At 52.7% G+C, this 20,772-nt stretch overlaps 1 protein-coding gene across 1 annotated transcript; it reads right to left on the bottom strand.

Annotated features, from left to right (window-relative positions):
* Positions 1-665: 665 nt before the first annotated feature.
* Positions 666-15,191, bottom strand: LOC115658728 (galanin receptor type 2-like). Its single transcript, XM_030578116.1, has 3 exons — positions 15,136-15,191; positions 7,605-8,005; positions 666-2,650 (listed from the first exon to the last, which is right to left on the bottom strand). The coding sequence occupies exons 2-3, from the start codon at positions 7,976-7,978 to the stop codon at positions 1,900-1,902; spliced, it is 1,125 nt and encodes a 374-aa protein (XP_030433976.1). The 5' UTR covers positions 7,979-8,005; positions 15,136-15,191; the 3' UTR covers positions 666-1,899.
* Positions 15,192-20,772: the final 5,581 nt, after the last annotated feature.

Here is a 20,772-nt window from a genome sequence, read left to right as displayed (position 1 = left end):
TCCTCTGTCCTAGTGCAGGTCACTATGCTGGGAAACTGCCTATCCCATCGACTCCTTCACGGGATCTAGAGCCAGCTTTCCCTGGCTGCCAGCCAGATCGTCAGCTAACTGTGCTTGTGTCAGGAAGGCAAGTGAGCTGTAGCCATAGGATGAAGGGCTGAGTGGATAGCAAAGCCTATGGGCCAGATCCTCAGCTGTTGTAACTCGGCAGAGCTCTGATTTATACCAGGTGAGGAAGTGGCCCTGAGGGTGTCTGCTAGCCCAGTGCACTCTGCTTTGCACAGATGAAGGCTGGCAGGAGACTGAAAAGTCTTTAATCTGAAGAAAGCACTTTGCCATGCACTGTGGGGGCCAGGGAGGGATTGATCCACACAACATGGCACGGGCCAAGCACAGGGTTCTCACAAAGCAGTGCCATCTATTCCCTACCCCCAGGGATCCAGTGCTCCTGGGGGCTGGGTGGAGAGAAATGAGGGGACGAGGGGACGAGGCTGATTCAGTGCTCAAAAAGCCATCTCCTGTTTTCCTTTTTACCTTCCAGGAGCCAAACCCAGGTTTGGATTTTGCAGCTGGAGCCCATCCTGCAAAGAATATCGACAAAAACCCGTCGCTTCCCAATTTAGGAAACCATGTTTATTTGCTAGGGGTTAGAAAGACACCTCTACAGTATGTACAGCCCTGTCTCCCTCACGCAGATCCCAACGCTCCATGTCTGAAGGAGAGCCCCTTACATTGGAATGCTGAGCACCAGAACCAGGCTCACACAGGCAGCTGTGCACCCATGCCATGAATACAACATGCTTTAGGGGCACACCAGTTATGGTGACTGTCTTGGCCATAGCATAGTCAATAAACCAGCATAGATTCTGGCCTGTCTGCACTCTATGGTCCCATTTGCTATGCAGAACACAAGGACTGATGAAGGTCGCACAGTGAGCGCAGGGAAAACGAGCAGCTCACATACAAGGGCTGTGCTATGATGCTCCCAGCACCTAAACCTGGGCCAGTGTCAAGTGGTGACCTCATGGCAGGTATTGCCAGGTGAACACCATGCACATGGTGTGTGGAGAGTAGGGGTTGGGCTGCACAGGGTGGGTGGGGGAGTAGGTGGGCAGGTATCATGGGTCAAAAGATGAGCACATGGCCAAGGTCCTGGGTGCAAAGGGACAAGCATGTGGCTGGTACAACGAAGTCAGTGGGGCAGTTGCAAATACACATGGCAAATGGAGTGGTACAAACAGTGCCCCAAGCAGAGGCTGAGGGACGGGCCAGCCCTGTCTGTTCCCCCCAGGGTGTGTTTGAAAGCATGGCTAGAGCAGGCCCAGGCAGTTTGCTTGCTGCGTTTCCGTGCTCTCCCCTCGCCGGTGACAGATGGAATAGAGGGTTGGGAATCTGCCTCCAGACAGAGCTAGTATCATGAGCTAGAGATTGGAGGGGATGTTTGCACCCTGAGAAGCCACATAAATGAGGCAAAAAGCAGGACTGCCTAGACGGGACTACACTAGAGCAAGACAGTGGTGGGTGTTAGTGGGTGAGGCAGGAATTAAGGAGCAGAGAGCACTGACAGCCAAACCAGACGCAATCAAAGGAGATGGGTTGGTGTTGTCAGTTTCTGCTCCATTCACAAAGACGGGGTCCAATGAGCTTTAGACCAGCAGAGCTGCGGCTCCAGTGTGAGCTGGGGTCTGGTCCCTCCCACGAGCAGGCCCATTCTTGGACGCTGTCTGGGGGGCTCTGATGCAGTGCTCGGGAGACGCTAGGAGAAATTTAAGTCCAGGGGTAGGAGTGGGATTCTCTGAGGCTGTCTCTCGTGTCCTCTCCATCATCCAGTGAGAAGGAGAGGCCTCTCCCTGCCACTGGCAACACAGCATGGCTGCCCGAAAGGATGGAGCCTCGCTGCTAGGAGAGGTGAAGGGGCCTGGAGGAGCCTGACTGGACCATGAGGGATCCTGCATCCAGCTCGCACCCATCCTGCTGCCTGTTGTTCTCCTCGTTCATCTGGGATACCTCAGTGGAGCCTACCTCAAAGCCAGGCACCATGTGGGCAGCATGCACCACATGGACCTTGTTGCGGGCCTTCTTCCTCAGGAGGCAGCTGAAGACCTTCTTGAAGCCCTTGCGGAAGTGCTTGGAGACCAGGGCATAGACGATGGGGTTGAGGCAGGAGTTGGCGTAGGCCATGCAGTGGGAGAGCAGCCGGAAGGCGTAGGTGGCCTGGTTGAAGGGAAAGTCCCCATAGAGGTAGCGCAGGATCACCACGTGGTAGGGAAGCCAGCACAGGCAGAAGAGGATGGTCACTATGATGATCATCTTGGTCACCTTCCGCTTGGCCTTCTTGGACTCTGACATATCCTCCAGGGGGTCCACAGCCGTCCACAGGTACTTGATGGTCCTGGTGTAGGAGAGGCTGACGATCAGCACGGGGATCACGTAGCCAAAAGCAAACGTGCTGGTGTCTATGATCTTGCGCTTCCACTCCTCCCAGCCGGGCATGCAGATGTAGCTGGACTCCCACTCGATCAGGTCGTAGTAGCTCAGGTATGGACCAGCGAAGACCACAGAGAGGCCCCAGATCACAGCCAAGGCCACAACCGCGTTGCAGGGGGTCCGCAGTTCCCGGGAGCTCAGTGGGTAGCGGATGGCCAGGTACCTGGAGATGAAACCAAATAGGCAGTGGTTAGGGGTGCAGAGGACTGTGCCTTGGACACACAGTCGCTGTAGGATTCCTGCTGTCCTGTGGCAGTGGTTCCCTCTCTCCCCTTCTGCCTACATCCAGCCTCAGCAAATGCGTGCAACATCACTAAGGAAGGGTCCTCGGCCTGCCAAAGCCTCTTAACCCATTCAGAATAGGGCCCTGCATAGGGCAGCGTTTTGATTCCTAGTGGGATTCTTCCTGGACAGCCATATTTTTCTAACCCAGGTCCCTTCCCCTCCCTCCAGACAAAGAGGGCTCGGCCTAGTTCCCTGAGCACTAGCCGGAGAGGTGAGGTTGGGGAGGCCACTCAGGAGTCACATACAATGCTCCCTCTCCCCAGGGATGGAGCATGTTCCCTCCCTGGCTCTCCCATGCCCAGCTGGAGCAGGGGAGGGCAGGACCAAACACAGGTCCCAGCCTCGAACCCCTCACATGGCAGCCCATGCTGACACAAGGTCCCTCCTCTGCTGAAAGGAAGAGATTGTGCTTCTGCCTGGCTGAGAATGAGACTGGGATCTGATCAAACTCAGGCCCAGCCCTGAGCCTTGGTTTGAGGCCTTTGGGTCCTTGTGTTCTTGGACAAGCCAGGGATGGGATCAACAGCTCTAGGAGGTCAGTGGGAGCCGTTCCATTGATTTCCACGAGGTTTGGATCAGGCCCGGAGGTAGGCAGATCTGCTTACTGGGATCTTGACTACACTGGCCCAGAGGAGGGGAGCTGGAGGTGCCAGAAATGATGACTCTTCCTCTCAGCATTGGGCTAGTTTCTGGGACCGATGAATGTCCTAGCGGCAGTTTGCTGCCTGTCTGTTCTCCCCTGGCGCTGTGCCAGTGCACCTCCAAGTTAAACCACACAGTGCAAAGTGCTGCTCCTGGCTCTCCCGCAAGCGCCGGGAGCCTGAGAGAGCAGAGCGGTGTGGAGGAGGAGCGCTGCGCTCGGCTCCTGCACACGCATCAGCAGGGAGAGCGGCCAAGTGGGAACATCTGTCTGCAGCACCCCAGGAGAGCTGAAACATGTTCAGTATGACAGTCCCTGCAGGGCCCTGGTGCGGGTGACAGCTAGGAAGGGAGACAGCTGGGATCCTAGCTGACTTGTGGACAGGAGACTGCGGGGAAGGGGGAGTAGCTGTCAGTGCAGGCACAAGCCCTTCACTGCTCCAGTCTAAGCCTGTCCTTGTCAAACAGAGACCGATGCTCATTGCCATGTGCTGTGCCTTAGGAGTTCATCCCTGGCAACAGAGCACAGCTGACAGCCAAGGACAATAACTCCACTGGCACAAATGGTCACCCCAAGCAGTAGCGTAGCTTGTCTCTGCTGTACCATCCATCTGAAAAGCTCCAAAAGCATTTCCCAGACAAGGTACAAGGTTGGCGTCACCCTGCGCAGAAGTGCAGCCACCTCTAGGGTGGAACACAGCAACATTCTTCAGCAGCAATACTATGTAGCAGGAGAGGTAGAGAATAACCTGAAACCAGGTGGGCAGAACGCAGCACCAGGATGCTTGCTGGGGAGCTGTAGGTGTTTTAAGAGACTGTCCCTGGTTCTGAGCTAGCTGAAGAGATGCTGTCTCCCACTGCAACTCCTTGAACTCTTACTTTCCATCTGCAGTGAGGTACCATGAGCCATATCCCCTCATGTTAGGCTTCAGTCTGATCTCAGAAGCTACCTGGGGTCAGCTTTGAGCCAGTACTTGAGTGGGAGACCTCCAAAGATGGCTCACAGTAAGTGCTATGGGAAGTGGTCTTAGTGATTTATCAGTCACTATCAGATATAAAACTAAGCACCTGGCTACGTTTGATTATCAACGTTCTCTCAGCTTCTTTCTCAGGAGTGCTGGGGCTGTGTCCCTGAGGTCCTGGTCCATTTCTGGCCTATCTTAATGCCCCTTGTCCTATCAGCTGGGGATGCTATTCTTCTCTTCTTACCCCCAGACAGCACCTAGCACAATGGGATCCTGGTCCCTAGCTAGGTTCCTGGCACTACAGTAATACCAATAACTGCTGGGGACATTCCTATAAAAGGGGTGGTATTTCAGTGGTGAGTGAAGTTAATATAAGAACGGCCATACTGGGTCAGACCAATGGTTCATCTAGCCCAGTATCCTGTCTTCTGACAGTGTCCAGTGCCAGACGCTTCTGAGGGAATGGACTGAACAGGGAAGTTCATCAAATGATCCATCCCCTATCACCCAGTCCCCTAAGTAATCAGAGGCTTAGGGACATCCAGAGCATGGGGTTGTGTCCCTGACCATCTTGGCTAACAGTCATTGATGGACTTATCCTCCAGGAATTTACCGAATTCTTTTTTGAACCCAATTATACTTGTGGTCTTCACTACCTCCCCTGGCAACAAGTTCCACAGGTTGATTGTGTGTTGTGTGAAGAAGTACTTCCTTCTGTTTGTTGTAAACCTGACTATTAATATCACTGGGTGACCCCTGGTTCTCCTAGATATCCCCCCTTGGTTGTCTCTTTTCTAAGATGAAGAATCCGAGTCTTTCTAATCTCATCTCAGATGGAAACTATTCATTTCCCTAACCATTTTGTTGCCCTTCTTTGTACTTTTTCCAATTCTAATAAATCTTTTTTGAGATGGGGCGACCAGAACTGCACAGAGTATTCAAGGTGTGGGCATACCGTGGATTTATACAGTGGCATTACGATATTTTCTTTCTTCTCTATCCCTTTCCTAAACCTCCTAACATTCCAGTAGCTTTTTTGACTGTTACTGCACATTGAGTGGATATTTTCAGAGAACTATCCACAGTGACTCCAAGATCTCTTTCTAGAGTGGTAATAGCTAATTTAGACCCCATCATTTTGTATGTGTAGTTGGGATTATGTTTTCCAATGTGCATTGCTTTGAATTTCATCTGCCATTTAGTTACCCAGTCATCCAGTTTTGTGAGATCCCTTTGTAACTTTTTCGTCAGCTTTGGACGTAATTATCTTGAGTGATTTTGTATCATCTGCAAACTTGTTCACCTCACTGTTCACCCATTTTTCCAGATAGTTTATGAATATGTTGAACAGCTTAGATCCAAATACAGATCCTTGGGAGACCTCACTATTTACCTCTCTCCACTGTGAAAACTGACCCTTGTTTCCTATCTTTTAACCAGCTACTGATCCATGAGAGGACTTTCCCTCTTATCCCATGACTGCCTACTTTGTTTAAGAGCCTTTGGTCCTTGTCAACAGCTTTCTGAAAGTCCAAGTACACTATATCCACTGAATCACCCTTGTCCACAGGGTGGTTGACCCCCTCAAAGAATTCCAATTGATTAGTAATAGTGCTTCCTATATAGCTTGGGAAGTACTTTGGGCTCATTCATAAAGAGAGGTGATATGTAAGGTAAGATAGGAATAGTCATTAATTACCTTTATATAGAATATAGCTTTGATAGAGATCAGTAGATCTCAGAGTGCTTTACAAAGAAGTTCAGTATCATTATTTCCATTTTACAGATAGGGAAATTGAGGCATGGACTAGCGCGATCGATCTGTAAGTAGTTATACAGCACCAATCGATGTATTGGCTGCAGGACTCTTGACACCTTTCTATCTTCAGTCCCTGATATCAATTTGAGTTTCTTAATTATGGGGTAATTTGCCATCCTTACCCCCACCAGCAGTGAATGAAACAAACAGGAAAAATGAGGTGATCCAACCAAGCCAAAGCATGATCCATGGGAAGAACATGTACTTCCCCCACTGTTTTGCATGTAGGGGTGAAGTCGGGGCAGTGCAGCCAAAACTGGGCAGATGCCCTCTCGCAAACCAATTGACCTGATTCTGATCTGCTACACAGGTATACATGAGGAATAGCTCATCTGCAGTCAATAGAGCTATGTTGCTGAATGTCCACATGAAATCAGAATCAGGGCCCAATTTGTAGCATGAACCAAAACTTGCTTTGAGAATTCTGCATTGAACGCACACACTGAATTGTATTTAAGGCAGAATGGGCCAGATCCCTAGCTAGTGTAAATCAGCATCACTCTGCTAATGTCAGGGGAGCTTGGCTGTCTTACTCCAGCTAAGGATCTGGCCTAATATTTTTGTGATATGACACTGGGTCCCTTATTAGACAGAGAGCTAAGGCCAGATTTGACCCTGTTATAAGCAGGCACGCCTGCATTGGAGACAACTGAATCGTTGCTGTTTATACCAGGAACTGAGCTTGGCCCCCAGTTTGAATGCACCGTGTGTGCAATGTATTATTGGCACAAATCTTGGGGCTTCTAAACTGATCATCTGTCTGTGTGTTTCCGTGATGGTCTGACTGCAGTAGAAAGGCAAGTCCTCTATTAACCCACAGAGCTAGAATCTATCTATCTTAGGCACTTTATCTGGCCCCTAATACCAGGTTAGCTGAGTACCTCACATGCTTTCATATCTTTATCCTGTGAAGGAGGGCACTGCTATAATCCCATTGCACAGATGGGGAAACTGAGGCACCAAGTGGCTAAGTGATTTGCCTGAGGTCATACATGCAGTCTGTGGCAGGGCAAGGAATTGAATCCAGTCCTCCACATTCCAGGCTAGAGTCCTAATCACTAGACCACGCTTCCTCTAGAAAAACACAGGCAGTGGCAACACAAGCTTCCCTGCCCAGCTGACCTGGCAGGGCCACTTCTATGGTACAGAGTACAGTGGGTCTCTCTCTTTGGCCTGTAAGAACATGGGATGTGAAGTGGATACCTAACAGGAACTGTACTAAGTCCCTCCAACCCTTTTGGCACAGACCACATAGGGACAGCGTTAGGTCATTACTGGTGCAAGCTGGGTTTGACCTGGGGGTGATGAGCCCCCTTTTCCCCATTATCTGAGCCTCCCAGCTCCTGAGGCCAGGCACAGGGCATCTGGTAGGGCCCAGCAGCCCCATGGCAGGTTTCGGCCTTGCTTACCTGTCCACTGAGACGGCAGCCAGCGTGAAGCTGCTGGCATACATGGTGAGGTAGATGAAGAAGTGGACGGCCTTGCACATGAAGGAGCCGAAGACCCAGCCCTCCAGTGAGTAGATGGTGGCCTGGAAGGGGACGCAGAAGATGATGAAGAAGAAGTCAGCCAGGCTGAGGTTGAGGATGAAGAGGTTGGTGGTGTTGTGGCCCATCTGGCCATTGCGCAGCAGCACTGCCAGCACCAAGCTGTTGCCCACCGTGCCCAGGAGGAAGATGAGGGAGAAGACCACTGGGATGATGACACTGGCGGGGCTGAACTGAGAGCTGTCCGAGGCGTTCCAGTACCCAGCCAGGCTGGCAAAGTCCTCGTGCTCTGTCATCCTGCCTTCAGGGGAGATGCAGGACACCTGGTGGGTGCAGAGGGAGAGAAAGGGAAGAGATCTTAATGAGGAAGAGAGTAGCCAGAGCCCTTGACTCTGTCTGACTGGACTGGGAGGATGAGACCCCATTAACAACTCTATGGCCAAATGCTCTTCAGCAGAATCTGCTGGTTACTGTTGGCTCGGGGAACACACAGCATGAGACTGGGCTCTGTCTTAACGAAGCCAGTGTCTCCGAGCCTCTGATCTCAATTCTTTCCCCTATGCCTCTGAATCCGGGATCAAGCTGCGGCATGCACCGGGGTGTGCTCCTGGAAAGACAGCGATGCCCTGCCTGCTCCCAGCACAAAGAAAGCAGGGCTCTCCTGTTCTGGAATGGAGTAGCTGGGATCTATGCACACTGGCTTCTGCAGCAGCTCTTCCTCCCAGACAGCCTGACTGATTACAGGAGAACAGCATTCCTACTCCAGCAATGAGACTCTCGTGGTAAATCAACACACTCGCAAAGCCAGGGAGTTTTATTACACTACATAAATACACAGTGTGGTTTCCCTCCTCCCCCACCCCTGCTCTGCTAGATTAACTGTAGAACCACAAAACACAAGGCTATAAATGCCTCTCTCCGACAGTGGATGTAAAGCGGTTGGCCTGTCCGTAGGGGCAGCTCCGAGCCGATGCAGTGTGTTATAGAGGCATGGGCGCTTGCTTTCTGATACATGGCAACTTTGCTCTTCTTGTTTGTGTTTTGTGTGGTTTCCCTGCCCCTAAAACAGGTCGCTTAGCCTGAAAGTGTAACATTGTGTAGGGGAATTGGATCATCTAACCGGAAGGGATGAGGAACCAGGGATTGATTCCCCTAAGACAGCACTTCTCAAAGTGGTGGGGTCCGCGAGCCATCGGCTGCCGGTCTGTGGCGAGTTTCCTCATAAAAGCATCAAATAGGATAATAATATGGCACTGGTCCCTGGCACATTGGGAAAAAAAATTGCCGGTCCCCAACACCAGATAGCTTGAGAAGCACTGCCCTAAGAGATCTGACAGGTGTGTGTGGGAGTGGGGTGAAATGGAGGCCCTCTACCCTATCCCAGAGTAGGGAGATGTTTCTGCTAAAGGGACCAGCAGTGCAATAGTCAACCATGTTGCTAGTTAAAGTGATCATTAGGTTTCAGAGTTAATGGTTGCACTAATGAGGGCAGCGCACACCTCAGAGGTTGTCTGGCTACACAGCATTGCACCAGGCTTCTTTGGAAGGGTTTCTGCACAGCCATAATGGCTGGGAAATTATTTGAGATTAAAATGAACCCCAGACCTGATGAGTGATGATGAGAATGGAATGTGTCCATGCTGTGTAGATAGGACTTGGAAACATGCACAGGTGCTTCTGGATTAAGGTTTGGCATTTGAGATTGAATCGGGGCTAGCATTTAAATCCAGAAGCTTGAACTCTCACAAGCTGATCTCCTATACTTATTAAAGTGGGATGCTTTCTGCAAAGAAAATGTATCCACTTGTCCTTCCTCGCTGGAGCTGGGGGAAGCCTGCAAGGATACACTTTGCAAACAGTAATCCTTATTTCAAACCCACACGCTCCCTCTATCTCCTTTCTGCAAACGTTTGTACCAGTATGCTTGTTTGCAGCAACAGCGTGTCTCCCACCTTTATCTCGTTCCCAGTAGGTATGGTGTCCTGTCTGTCAGTTCTGCAGAAAGTCAAGAGCTCTCCATTGTTTTCTCTCCCTCGCTCAGGGAATTGATGAACTCTCAAGGTTTCTTCCTGGGGAAGGCACTAGGACTATCTGGAGTGTTGCTGCCCGCACCTTGGGAGCAGCATCAGCACAGAAAAGCGTAAGGCTGTATCTGCCGCTCTCACTGGCTGCGCGAGTTGAAGGAAAGGCAGATGTGGCTTTGTCTATACCAGGGGTGGGTGGCCTAACTGTGGTTTGAAAGCCACGTGCAGCTCTTACAGATCCATAGACTCTAGGCCTGGAAGGTACTTTGAGAGGTCATCAAGTAGAGTCGCCTGCCCTCATGGCAGGAGCAAGTACTGTCTTGACCATCTCAGATAGACATTTATCTAACCTACTCTTAAATATTTCCAGAGATGGAGATTCCACAACCTCCCTAGGCAATTTATTCCAGTGTTCAACCACCCTGACAGGAACTTTTTCCTAATGTCCAACCTAAACCTCTCTTGCTGCAGTTTAAGCCCATTGCTTCTTGGTCTATCCTTAGAGGCTAAGGTGAACCAGTTTTCTCCCTCCTCCTTATGGCACCCTTTTAGATACCTGAAAACTTTAACCATTAAAGTGTGGCTTGCACGCTTCCTCCGCCCCCTGTCCCTCCCCCATTCTCCACCTACCAGACAAGAGGGGAGGAGGAGAGAGTGGAACCTCTGCCTTGCAGTGAGATGGTGGGGAGGTGCATCTGTCCAAGGGGGAGGTGGCAAAAATTTAGTCCAAGAAACTTCAGCCAGCTCCAGTGTGTTCATGCCAGGAATGTGTGGAGTGGGAAGAAATTTCCCAACGAGGGCTCCAGAGCTGATGATTTGAACATGGAGCTTTTCGCCCTGAGCAATTGACTCTCATACAAAGGCACTGGGTCCATGTTCAGGCTCTTCTGGTTTTTAAAAAGGCTGAGATGAATGAATTTGAGACTGGGGGAGACGAGATTAGCTGGAGCGAGAGACTTGCAAAGACAGGATGGCCAGTGCTAAAAACTAGACCTCCTTATTTGTGCTCAGTGTGATCTCCCTGCATGAACAAAGCCAATTCAACTGGCAGAGTAGGAGCTTGCTACAGCTGTGGGTGCTTCCATCGCATGTACAGCCCTAGCAGAACAAGTGGGCACTGACCAGCATGAATTTACAGAGATCTCAACTGAGGGGGGATATGGTCACAGCCCGGAACACCCAGGAAGAGTTGGGCACCAGCAATAGCTATTGTCCTGGGGGTGGAGAGGTGAAGGGGTGTGGCCCTGTCACTCTCTGGTGTAACATTCTCATCTCATGTGGTGGGAGGGGCTCATGCTGGTTTCACACTTGTCCCCAATGGAGTTTCTCCATAAAACGGTAACTCCACGGTGCAGCCGTGTGAGGGAGAGGATGCAACTGGCTCCCTATTTCATCTTCCTCTATATTTACTTAGAATGGGTCAGATTCTGACTGTCCTTACACCTGTGTAAATCCAGAGCCCATAGCATTCCTGTGTGTTTACATTGCAGTGACTGAGAGCCACACCTGGCCCCATAAACACTTTTCTGAGCAGGGTTATTAGCAAAATCAGAGCCCAGTTTACAGCTTTCAGCCAGAACTCCAGAAAGCAACTGTATCAGCATGTGCCCAGACATTTCATGTGTCCCCCCACCCTGCATGGCAGTGGCCATGGCTACACCCCCAACCCTTAAATCCTTTTCAATAGCCAGGTACCCTTCCTCCCTCCCTAGTCCAGTGGTCCAGATACTAGTTAGCACCTCATTTGGGGCAAAACTGATCTGTCCCACCAACAAGACTAAGTGACCCACCCAAGCTCCCCCATGGAGTCTGTGGCAGAGCAGAGAATTAAGCCCAGGTCTCCCTCTAGCACCTCAATCCCCAGCCCATCCTTCCACACGCTGCTTCAAGGGGATTTGGGTGAAGCGGTTTCCAAGTATTTCACATCACCCATATCTGATTAATGGCTTTAGTGGGTTGGGTGTGGCCGTGCCTGCACTTGGTTCTGACAGCAAGCACGGCTATGCCTGAATGGAGCAGTGGGAGGGATGGGAGAGAAATGAACAAAGAGAAGGGGAATCTGGAGCCACAGGCAGATCCTGTCTCCATGGGAGATACTGCCCTGAACACCTTAACATGGTACCTGAGCCTCCAGGAGGCCCCATTGTCCACATTGGAGGCATCATGGGGTGACATGACATGCCCCTGGCTACCCACTGAATGAATGGCAGAGTTAGGAACAGAGCCCAGGAGTCCTGACTGCCATAGTGAGGGACCAGTAGAGGAAGAGAGTGACAGGACGGGAAGGGAAAGGGTCCCTGATCTTCCTGTGCCAGCTGAGGGGCACTTAACGGAGGGGAGTAAAGTGCAGGAATGAACCAACCCAGGCCATTTCCTAGAGCAGGGAGCTGGGCGTGGAAGATTCATAGCCCTACTCTCTGCATTAGTAGGTGCCCTTCCTCCCAGCATGAATCCCTGGGCCCCGGCAGGGCCCTGGGGGGAGCAATCAGAGGAAATGAGGGGAAAGCTCTTGGATTCAGCAGGATGTAGCTGCAAAGGGCGGTGCTGCCACAGCGGGCTGCAGCCAGAGACCTCTCCATCTCTGGCACAGGGGTCATTGGAGTCAGTTCAGCCAATTATTGGTTCAGGAGAGGGGCATGCAGCCTGTGTCCAAGGGCCCAGGTGGATCAGTGAGAGTGGGACAGGATCAGCACCAGGACAGGTGCCTCAGAACCAGCAAGGGCAGAGGAGAAGGAGACATACAGAGGAAGGGGGAGAAAGGGTAGGAGGAAGAGAGATTTGGAAAAGGAGAGGAGGGGGCCGTTGAGGGCTAATGGCCTCAACACTGGGTAGGTTGTCAGGACTCCTGGGTTCTAGCTTTGACTTTGCCACTGACTTTTTGGGGGAAAGTCACTTCCTTTCCCCTGCCTCAGTTTTCCTCTCTGTACGGTGGGGATAATGGCACTTTCCCACCTTTGAGCAGCGCAGTGACGGGCGGCTGAAAGACAGTGCCTGGCCAAATGGGACTGGTGATTCTATTATGGGGGATAGCAAAGGCAGCATTGACTCAAATACTCACCTCCCCACAAATGCTCCTCTCACGACCCAGCAGCAAATAAACTCTTGGTTTGCCTTAAACTGAAAGAGCATGCCCTCCTCTCCCATCTTTGCAGAGCCTTCTGCCCCTAAAGGATAGTAAATACCCTGACCCCTCCCTCTGAGCCCCTGACAGAACTAGGGCTCTTTCTCCTGCTTTCACAGCATCAGGGTGCTATTTTTAATGGCAATCGTACCCTAGCACAGCCTGCTAAAGATACTGTACAGCCATATCCCACGTAACCCAGTGTAATGGTGTACACTGGCCCTTTAAGAGTAGAGGGGGCAGAAGACCCCATTCCAGGGAACTGGAATGAACAAAGGCCCTGGAAATGTTCCAGTAGCAGAATAGAAAAAGTGGTCCCAGGCCCATAAAGGGGCAGTGTCCTGGGGCTCCCCCCATCCAACTGCTAATTCCCCCATTTCCTGGGTCTTAGTTCACTCCAACTCCCTGGAATGAAGTCTTCTGCCTCCCTAGTCCTAAAGGGCCCATGTACCCCAGGCCACTGAACCTTTGTCTTAAAGCAGGGGTTGGCAAACTGTGGCCTGGGACCGTATCCAGCCCTTCAGATGTTTTAATCTGGCCCTCAAGCTCCCGTCGGTGAGCGGGATTGGGGGCTTTCCCTGCTCCGACACTCCAGCCAGGGAGCGGGGTTGGGGGTTTCCCACTCCACACATGCCATGGCTCCACATGGCTCCCAGAAGCTGCAGCATGTTCCCCCTCCAGTTCCTATACGTAGGGACAGACAGGGGCTTCATGCACTGCCCCCACCCCAAGCACCATCCCCACAGCTCCCATTGGCCAGGTACCACAGCCAGTGGGAACTGCAGCGATGGCGCCTGCATATGGGGCAGCATGCAGAGCTGCCTGGCTGCGCCTCCATGTAGGAGCCGAAGGGGGGACCCCATCCCTCTTCCATGCTCCAACCCCCTGCCCCAGCCCTAATTCCCCTCCAGCCCTCCTAACCCCTTGGTCCCAGCCTGAAGCACCCTCCTGCACCCCTCAGCCCCACCCCAGAGCCCCCACCCCAAGCCAGAGCCCTCACCCCTCCTGCATCCCAACCCCCTGTCCCAGCCCAGAGTCCCCTCCCGCACCCTCAACTCCTCATTTCTGGCCCCACTCAAGAGCCCGCAGCCCCTCCCACACCCCAAGCCCAATTTCATGAGCATTCATGGCCTGCCATGCAATTTCCATACCCAGATGTGGCCCTTGGGCCAAAAAGTTTGCCCACCCATGTCCTAAAGCAGGGGTCGCCATGGCGCCTGCAGGGGCATCTAAATGCGCCTGCGTCCTGGCCGGCGGTGGAGCATCCGCCGAAATGCCACTGAATTTCTGCGGCATTTTGGCGGCGACGCCTCTCGATGACGCCGCTTGCTGCTGACAAGTGATGTCATCGAGAGACGTCGCCGCCGAAATGCAACAGAAATTCGGAAGCATTTCAGTGGATGCTCCACCGCCGCCACGGTCCTTCATCTGGCGCCCGCCAGACTAAAAGGTTGGAGACCACTGTCCTAAAGTGTACCAAGAACAGAGTCCTTCCCCAGCTAGCCAAGAGTCCCCAGTCCCACCCACCTCCTGCCTGACCAGATAGCTGTCCCTTTCTCCAGCCTCCTGCAAACACCCTCAGAGGGCACCATGGCCAATCACGTGGCTCATCATCCCAGCTCAGTGGCATCCTGTGGCCACTTCTGTCTCTTCACCTCCTATTAAAGAGCTTGCAAAAGTCTTGGTCTATTCCACCCAGCCCGACTCTGCCTGTCCCTTGGGAGCAGAGCTGGCTGGCTAGCTGTCCTGGCAAGAGTCCATCCCCTGGGTCCATGGGCCATCAATGGTGCTGCCGTTGTCAGATCTCATCGAGGGTGGCAAGGGGGTGTTGTGCTGTGGGTAACCCACCCCTGGGCAGCCACAGCAGGACTAAATAGCAGGGGGCAGGGCCAGGGCAACCTCTGGCACAAGTCAGCTGTAACGCCTCACTTCAGGCAGGGGAGGAGTGGGGATCTATCTACTCTGCCCCCGTCCTCCAACCCTTGACAGCCGATCGGACACCAGCCCCGTTCTCTGTTCCCGGGGGGGCGCAGCCGGCCCCCTGCAAAGCCTGGCCCGCCAGGGGATAACTCCAGCGCCTTTCCAAGCGCGCCGCCCGGAGCCTGGGGAAGCGCGGAGCAAAGCCGGGGGCTGCGAAGGGAAGCCCCGGGCGCGGCTGGAGCCGGAGGCTGAAAGCAGCGCCCGGGACACCTGCCAGGGAGCCCCGTCCCGCAGTGGCACAGCTGGGGACCGGAGCCAGGCGTCCTGCCCGGCTCTCCCCGCCTGTGCCCAGCACAGACCCCGGGCTCGGACCGCCCCTCGCTCTTACCTCCTGCCGGGCAGCAGCGGCGGGCGCGGGCGGTCAGCGCGCTGCCTGCGCGCCTGGCATCATCCCTGGCACTGCGCGGCTGGTCCCCGCCACGCCGCTCCTGCATCGCCCTCCCCAGCCCCGCCCGTGTCGGCCTCTCGCTCCGCCCCCTCCCTCCTGCCTGCCCGGGGCCGTGGGTCCCGCCGGCTGGCCCTGCGCTGGGCATCGAGCCTCCCCTCCGCCCTGCCCCCGCCCCAGCGCAATCCTGGGAAATGTGGGGCAGATTCTGCTGCTGGCTCCCCTCACCCCCGTGTAAACCCCATTCACGACAGCGGAGTCACTCCATATTTACACCTGGGGAACTGAGACCAGAATCTCCCTCTTTTTCTCTCCAGCAGGCAAAGCCGGTTCAGGGGCTGAGCACAGGTCGATTCTGGGGGGTTGGGGGCATAGGATTCCCAATTCTGGTTGGCCAATTCTGGTTTCTTTAATTTAAGGTTAATCTTTATTGCTGGAGGCTCCAGGACAATCCTGGAGGGTTGGCAGCCTTAGGGGCGGATTGGACCCTGGCACAGGGCTGGGCATCCCTGAGCACCCTTCTCTCCAGAGCCCCTTGCTGCGATGGCTTCTGTGGGAGCTGTGGCTGCAAGACAATTGGCAGGGCCACCCCAGCCACACCTCCTCCAGCCCACCCCACATCCCCCAAGGAGGACCTGAGTTGGTTCTGCACTTGGCTCTCTGTGCTGGTGCTATTCATGGAGACCCTCCTTATGGCACAGCCAGAGCAAAGGGCAGCTACAAAGCTGGCCCCAGATATCCCTGTTGTAGCTGCCAGATGTTGACAGCATATGACACCCCAGCTGGGATCTGCCCCAAACAAACTGTCTGAGAGCAGCCCCCTCCCTTTGAAACAATCCCCAGCTTGCAAGGCCTCTGTCGTCTGACTCCAGGATCCTCCCCAAAGCGAGATCACTGAGAGTGAAGGCAGTCTAGTGCTCTTTGGAAGTACAGACAGGATAGTTGGGCATGTCAAGCTTACTCTTGTATTTGGAGAGTGAAGGCTGGGCCAGTGCCAAGGAGGGTGGGGACAGCACCTGGCTAGGGAGGGAGGGCAGGCTGATTCTGCAACAGGGGGAGCTGTGAGATCTGATGCTGTCCCCCTCACCGTCTCATCGCTCCATCAGACAGAGTAGGGGGAGCTTTGAGAGAAAGGCTGTTTTAGGATGGCTGGGGATGCTGCCCTCCAACATGCCCATGGAGCATTTGCTTTCCAATGCAGAGTGATGGCATCTCAGAGGCTTCCACCACACTCTTCCCCAGCAAGACGTGAAGCCAGGACTATCCCTTGACTCAGGCTCAGAGGAACATAGAACCTGCCAGATTGGATCAGAGCCAAGATCCTTCTAATCCTGTCTCCTGTCTATGACAGTGGCCAGCACCAGCTGCATCAGAGGAAGAGGTAAAACCCAGCAATGCTCAATTATGGAATAGGGAATGTTTCTTCCTGTCCCCCCATCGGGTAGCTCATGCCCCAAAGCAGCAGAGTCTATAGCCTCCTTTAAGGTAACCTGGGGAGGAGGGGGTGTGGCATTCTCATTATCCATGTACATGTGTAATGCTATTTCACATCCTGCTAAGCTCTTTGCCTGAGTTCTATTGTGTGGCAGCGAGTTCCACTGGTTAGTAAGGCATTGTGTTAACAGTATTCCCTTGTATCAGCTGTGAATGTGCTGCCTTTCTGTTTCATTGGCTGCCCCTTTGGGCTGGTATTAGGAGACAGGGTTTCTCCCCAGGCCTGGGCACCCAGTAAGCTACCCCTTTGTTCCAGCATTCCCCAGCCCTGCCTGGCTCCCCTTCTCCCTCCTTCACTCACTCAAATAGCACAGCCCAAGCATCTCCCTTATTGCTGTACAGTGTCACACATGGCTGCTCCTGACATTGGAGATGCCTCACTGTGATCAGGCCTGGTTTGGGCCACTGAACAGCGGCCCCAATGCCAAGCCCTTTTGGTTTAAGATAGTGGCCCGCCCAGGTGCTGCCCTGCCTACAGAGGGTTTTGTTTAATGCTGGTTTTGGTTATGAGCCGGTAGCAGTAGAGCTGTTCCCTGATACCCCGCTCCCCTGCAACCATCCATAGGCTGCAGCGAAAGTTTCCTGTCTGCGCCTTTCATCTCCCCTGAGCTGCTTGTCATTCTCTTCATCTATTGGGCAAACAGTGCTGTTTGTGTCTGGTTTTCCCTGTAATGAGCAGTGCTGGAGCTCGCATTCGCATTCAAAGGGCTGCTTGTCAGCTCGGATAGATTTTTCCCTGGAGCTTCATTTTCTTTTCTTATTTATTTTTACCTTCTGCTATTTGTAAAACGTGCTCACCATGGGTAAATCTCCTGATTGTTCCCCATTTGAGTCAGAGTAGCACCCACAGCCCCGAGCTAAGCTCAGGTCCCCGTTGTGCTAGGCGCTGTACAGACAAAGAGACATGACAGGCAAAGAGTGGGGACAAGGAAAGCATGTTATCCCCGTTATGACTGATGGGGAACTGAGCATTGAGGCTGGAATTTTCTGAGGAACGTAAAGGTAGGTCGGTTCGCTCTGCTCAATTTAGCATTAAACATAGCACTGTGGCTGCAGCAGTATAGGCAGCAGTTTGGGCTAGCCACCCATGTACAAACCTGCCAGACCCCTTGGCTCTGTACTTGAGTGGCTAGTCCCAACCGCCACCTATGTCGCCACAGATACACTGCTATTTTTAGCACACTAGCTCGAGGTGAGCTAGCGCGTGTCCGTCTACCACCCGCTCCGGGAAGCATGCTCCCAGCTGCTGTGGAGCTGTACCCTTAGATACCCAACTTTCAGTACATGTCAATGGATTTGCACCTAACTCCCTTAGGCTGACTTGAATAGCCCACCCTTGATGATTTGGCCAAGGTTCCTCCAAATGGTAAGACCCCCTGTGTCAGGGACTTGTCTTTTCATTGTCTGCATACAGCGCCTAGCACAGGAGTGGGAGTGCTGTTGGAGGAGCAGGTTTTTGTAGTTTTTGTAGTTTGTGGTGTTTGTGTGTGAGTGAGTGCGTGTGCAGGCTGCTAGGGGCTGTGTGCTGGGAGCGAGGCTGAGCCCTGAGTTGGGGGCGGGGCTTACCTGATTAGGGGTCCTATATAAGGAGCCAGGCACAGTCAGCTGCAGCGGCACAGGAGGTGGCGAACAGAGCGGCTAACAGGGGAGTTTCAGTGGGAGTTTCCAGGGGGAGGTTGCAGGGGAGACCAAGGCAGAGGAACCAGGAAGGCAGACTAGGGAAGAGGCAGGGGTCTGCCAGCAGCCCAACGCTTGTTGGTGGCCTGCGGTGTGGTGTGAGGCGTGGATTGCCAGGCACAGAGTTGGAGCGCTACGATGGAGGCGGAGGCAGCAGGTGCAGACACACTGAGGATGACCGGATGCGGTAGCTGCGGCATGTACATGGTCCTAGAGGGAGCACCTGAAAGGAGTTTCATCTGCATGAAGTGCCGCCTGATAGAGCTGCTGGAGGAAAAGGTAAGGGGACTGGAGATGCAAGTGGAAACTCTGGCTGAGTTTAGAAGGGGATTCGAGCAGATGATGGAACACAGACATGATGAGGCACAGGGGACAAGCTCAGACGAGCAGATAGAAGCAGGACCAAAGGACTCTGAGGAGGGGCTGCTGGGTGAGGAAATTGGACGGTGGAAGCCTGTGACTCGGAGAACCAGGCAGAGGAAAAGACGGGCCAGCGATGGAGAAATAGAACTCAGGAACAGGTTTGCTGAGTTGGGAAATGAAGATGGAGCACAGCAGGCTGCTGAAGGAGAAAGGGCGAGGAAGAAGAGGCGAGCAGCTAGTCCTGCAGAAGGAGGGGAGGAGTCAATGGAGGCGACACCAAGTATGAGCCCTAGGAGGACTGTAAGGGCAAATACAAATCGAAAGGAATTGCGACCACCTGCTGTGGGGGATAGACCGCAGAATCGCACTGTCGCCAGGAAAAGGCAAGTCTACGTGATTGGAGACTCTTTACTGAGAAGAGTAGATAGGCCTGTAACTAGACCTGATCGGGAGAACAGAAGAGTGTGCTGTCTGCCAGGGGCTAAGATACAGGATGTGGACCTGAGGCTGAATATGATCTTAGCGGGAGTGGGAAAGAATCCGTTGATTATCCTTCATGTGGGAACGAATGATACAGCTAGTTACTCGCTGGACTGTATCAAGGAGGACTATGCCAGACTAGGGAAGAGGCTCAAAGACATCAAGGCTCAGGTGATCTTCAGTGGGATTCTGCCGGCTCCTAGAGCGGGGCGACGAAGGAGTGACAAGATTATGGCGATCAACAGATGGCTTAGGGAGTGGTGTTATAAGGAGGGCTTTGGGATGTACGGTCACTGGGAAGCGTTTACGGATAGACGACTGTTCGCTCAGGATGGACTTCATCTAAGCAAGGAGGGAAATAGAATTCTAGGATGGAGGCTCGCCAACCTCATCAAGAGAGCTTTAAACTAGGAAGTTGGGGGAGATGGTTGGGAGATGTTCGGGAGATCTCCACGCCGGAATATAACCTGGAGAGGAAAGTAAACAAAGTGAGAGGGGATACCCTTGCGGTCCCAAGATTTGATCCAAGGAGGAATAGTGGAGTAGAAACCAGAGTAACGGGTGATGCTGGTGGTAAAAGGTCTCTGCACGACGGAGGAAAGAATGTCACTGACGCCAAATGCCGAAAATTAAAAGGTCTGTACACTAATGCGAGGAGCCTAGGTAACAAGATGGAGGAACTGGAGTTACTGGTGCAGGAAGTGAAACCGGATATTATAGGGATAACCGAAACCTGGTGGAATAGTACTCATGACTGGAGCACGGGTATTGAAGGCTATGTGCTGTTTAGAAAAGACAGGAAGAAAGGCAAAGGTGGTGGAGTAGCCTTGTACATCAATGATGAAATTAACTGTAGCGAAATAAGAAGCGATGGAATGGATAAGACAGAGTCTGTCTGGGCAAAAATCACACTGGATAAAAAAGCAACTAGAGCTTCCCCTGAGATAGTGCTTGGCGTGTGCTACAGACCGCCGGGATCTGATTGGGATATGGATAGAGACCTCTTTAATGTCTTTAATGAAGTAAACACAAAGGGGAAATGTGTGATTATGGGGGACTTCAACTTCCTGGATATAGACTGGAGGACGAGTACTTGCAAGAATAATAGGGGTCAGATTTTTCTGGATGTGATAGCGGATGGATTTCTTCATCAAGTAGTTGAAGTACCTACGAGAGGAGATGCCATTTTAGATTTGGTGTTGGTGAGCAGCGAGGACCTCGCAGAAGAAATGGTGGTAGGGGACAACCTTGGTTCGAGTGATCATGAGCTGATTCAGTTCAAACTAGATGGAAGGATAAACAAATGTAGATCTGGGATTAGGGTTTTTGACTTCTCAAGGGCTAATTTTAAAGAGTTAAGGAAATTAGTTAGGGAAGTTGATTGGACAGAGGAATTAGTGGATTTAAATGCGGAGGAGGCCTGGAATTACTTTAAGTCGCAGCTGCGAGACTGTCGGAAGCCTGCATCCCAAGATAGGGGAAAAAAACCATGGGTAGGAGTTGTAGGCCAAACTGGATGAGAAAGCAACTCAGAGAGGGGATTGGACAAAAGCAGAAAGCTTACAG

The sequence above is a fragment of the Gopherus evgoodei genome, chromosome 10, assembly GCF_007399415.2.
Source record: "Gopherus evgoodei ecotype Sinaloan lineage chromosome 10, rGopEvg1_v1.p, whole genome shotgun sequence".
Classification (NCBI taxonomy): domain Eukaryota; kingdom Metazoa; phylum Chordata; order Testudines; family Testudinidae; genus Gopherus; species Gopherus evgoodei.
The sequence above is the reverse complement of the archived record's forward strand: the minus strand, read 5'-3'. Positions and strand labels throughout refer to the sequence as shown.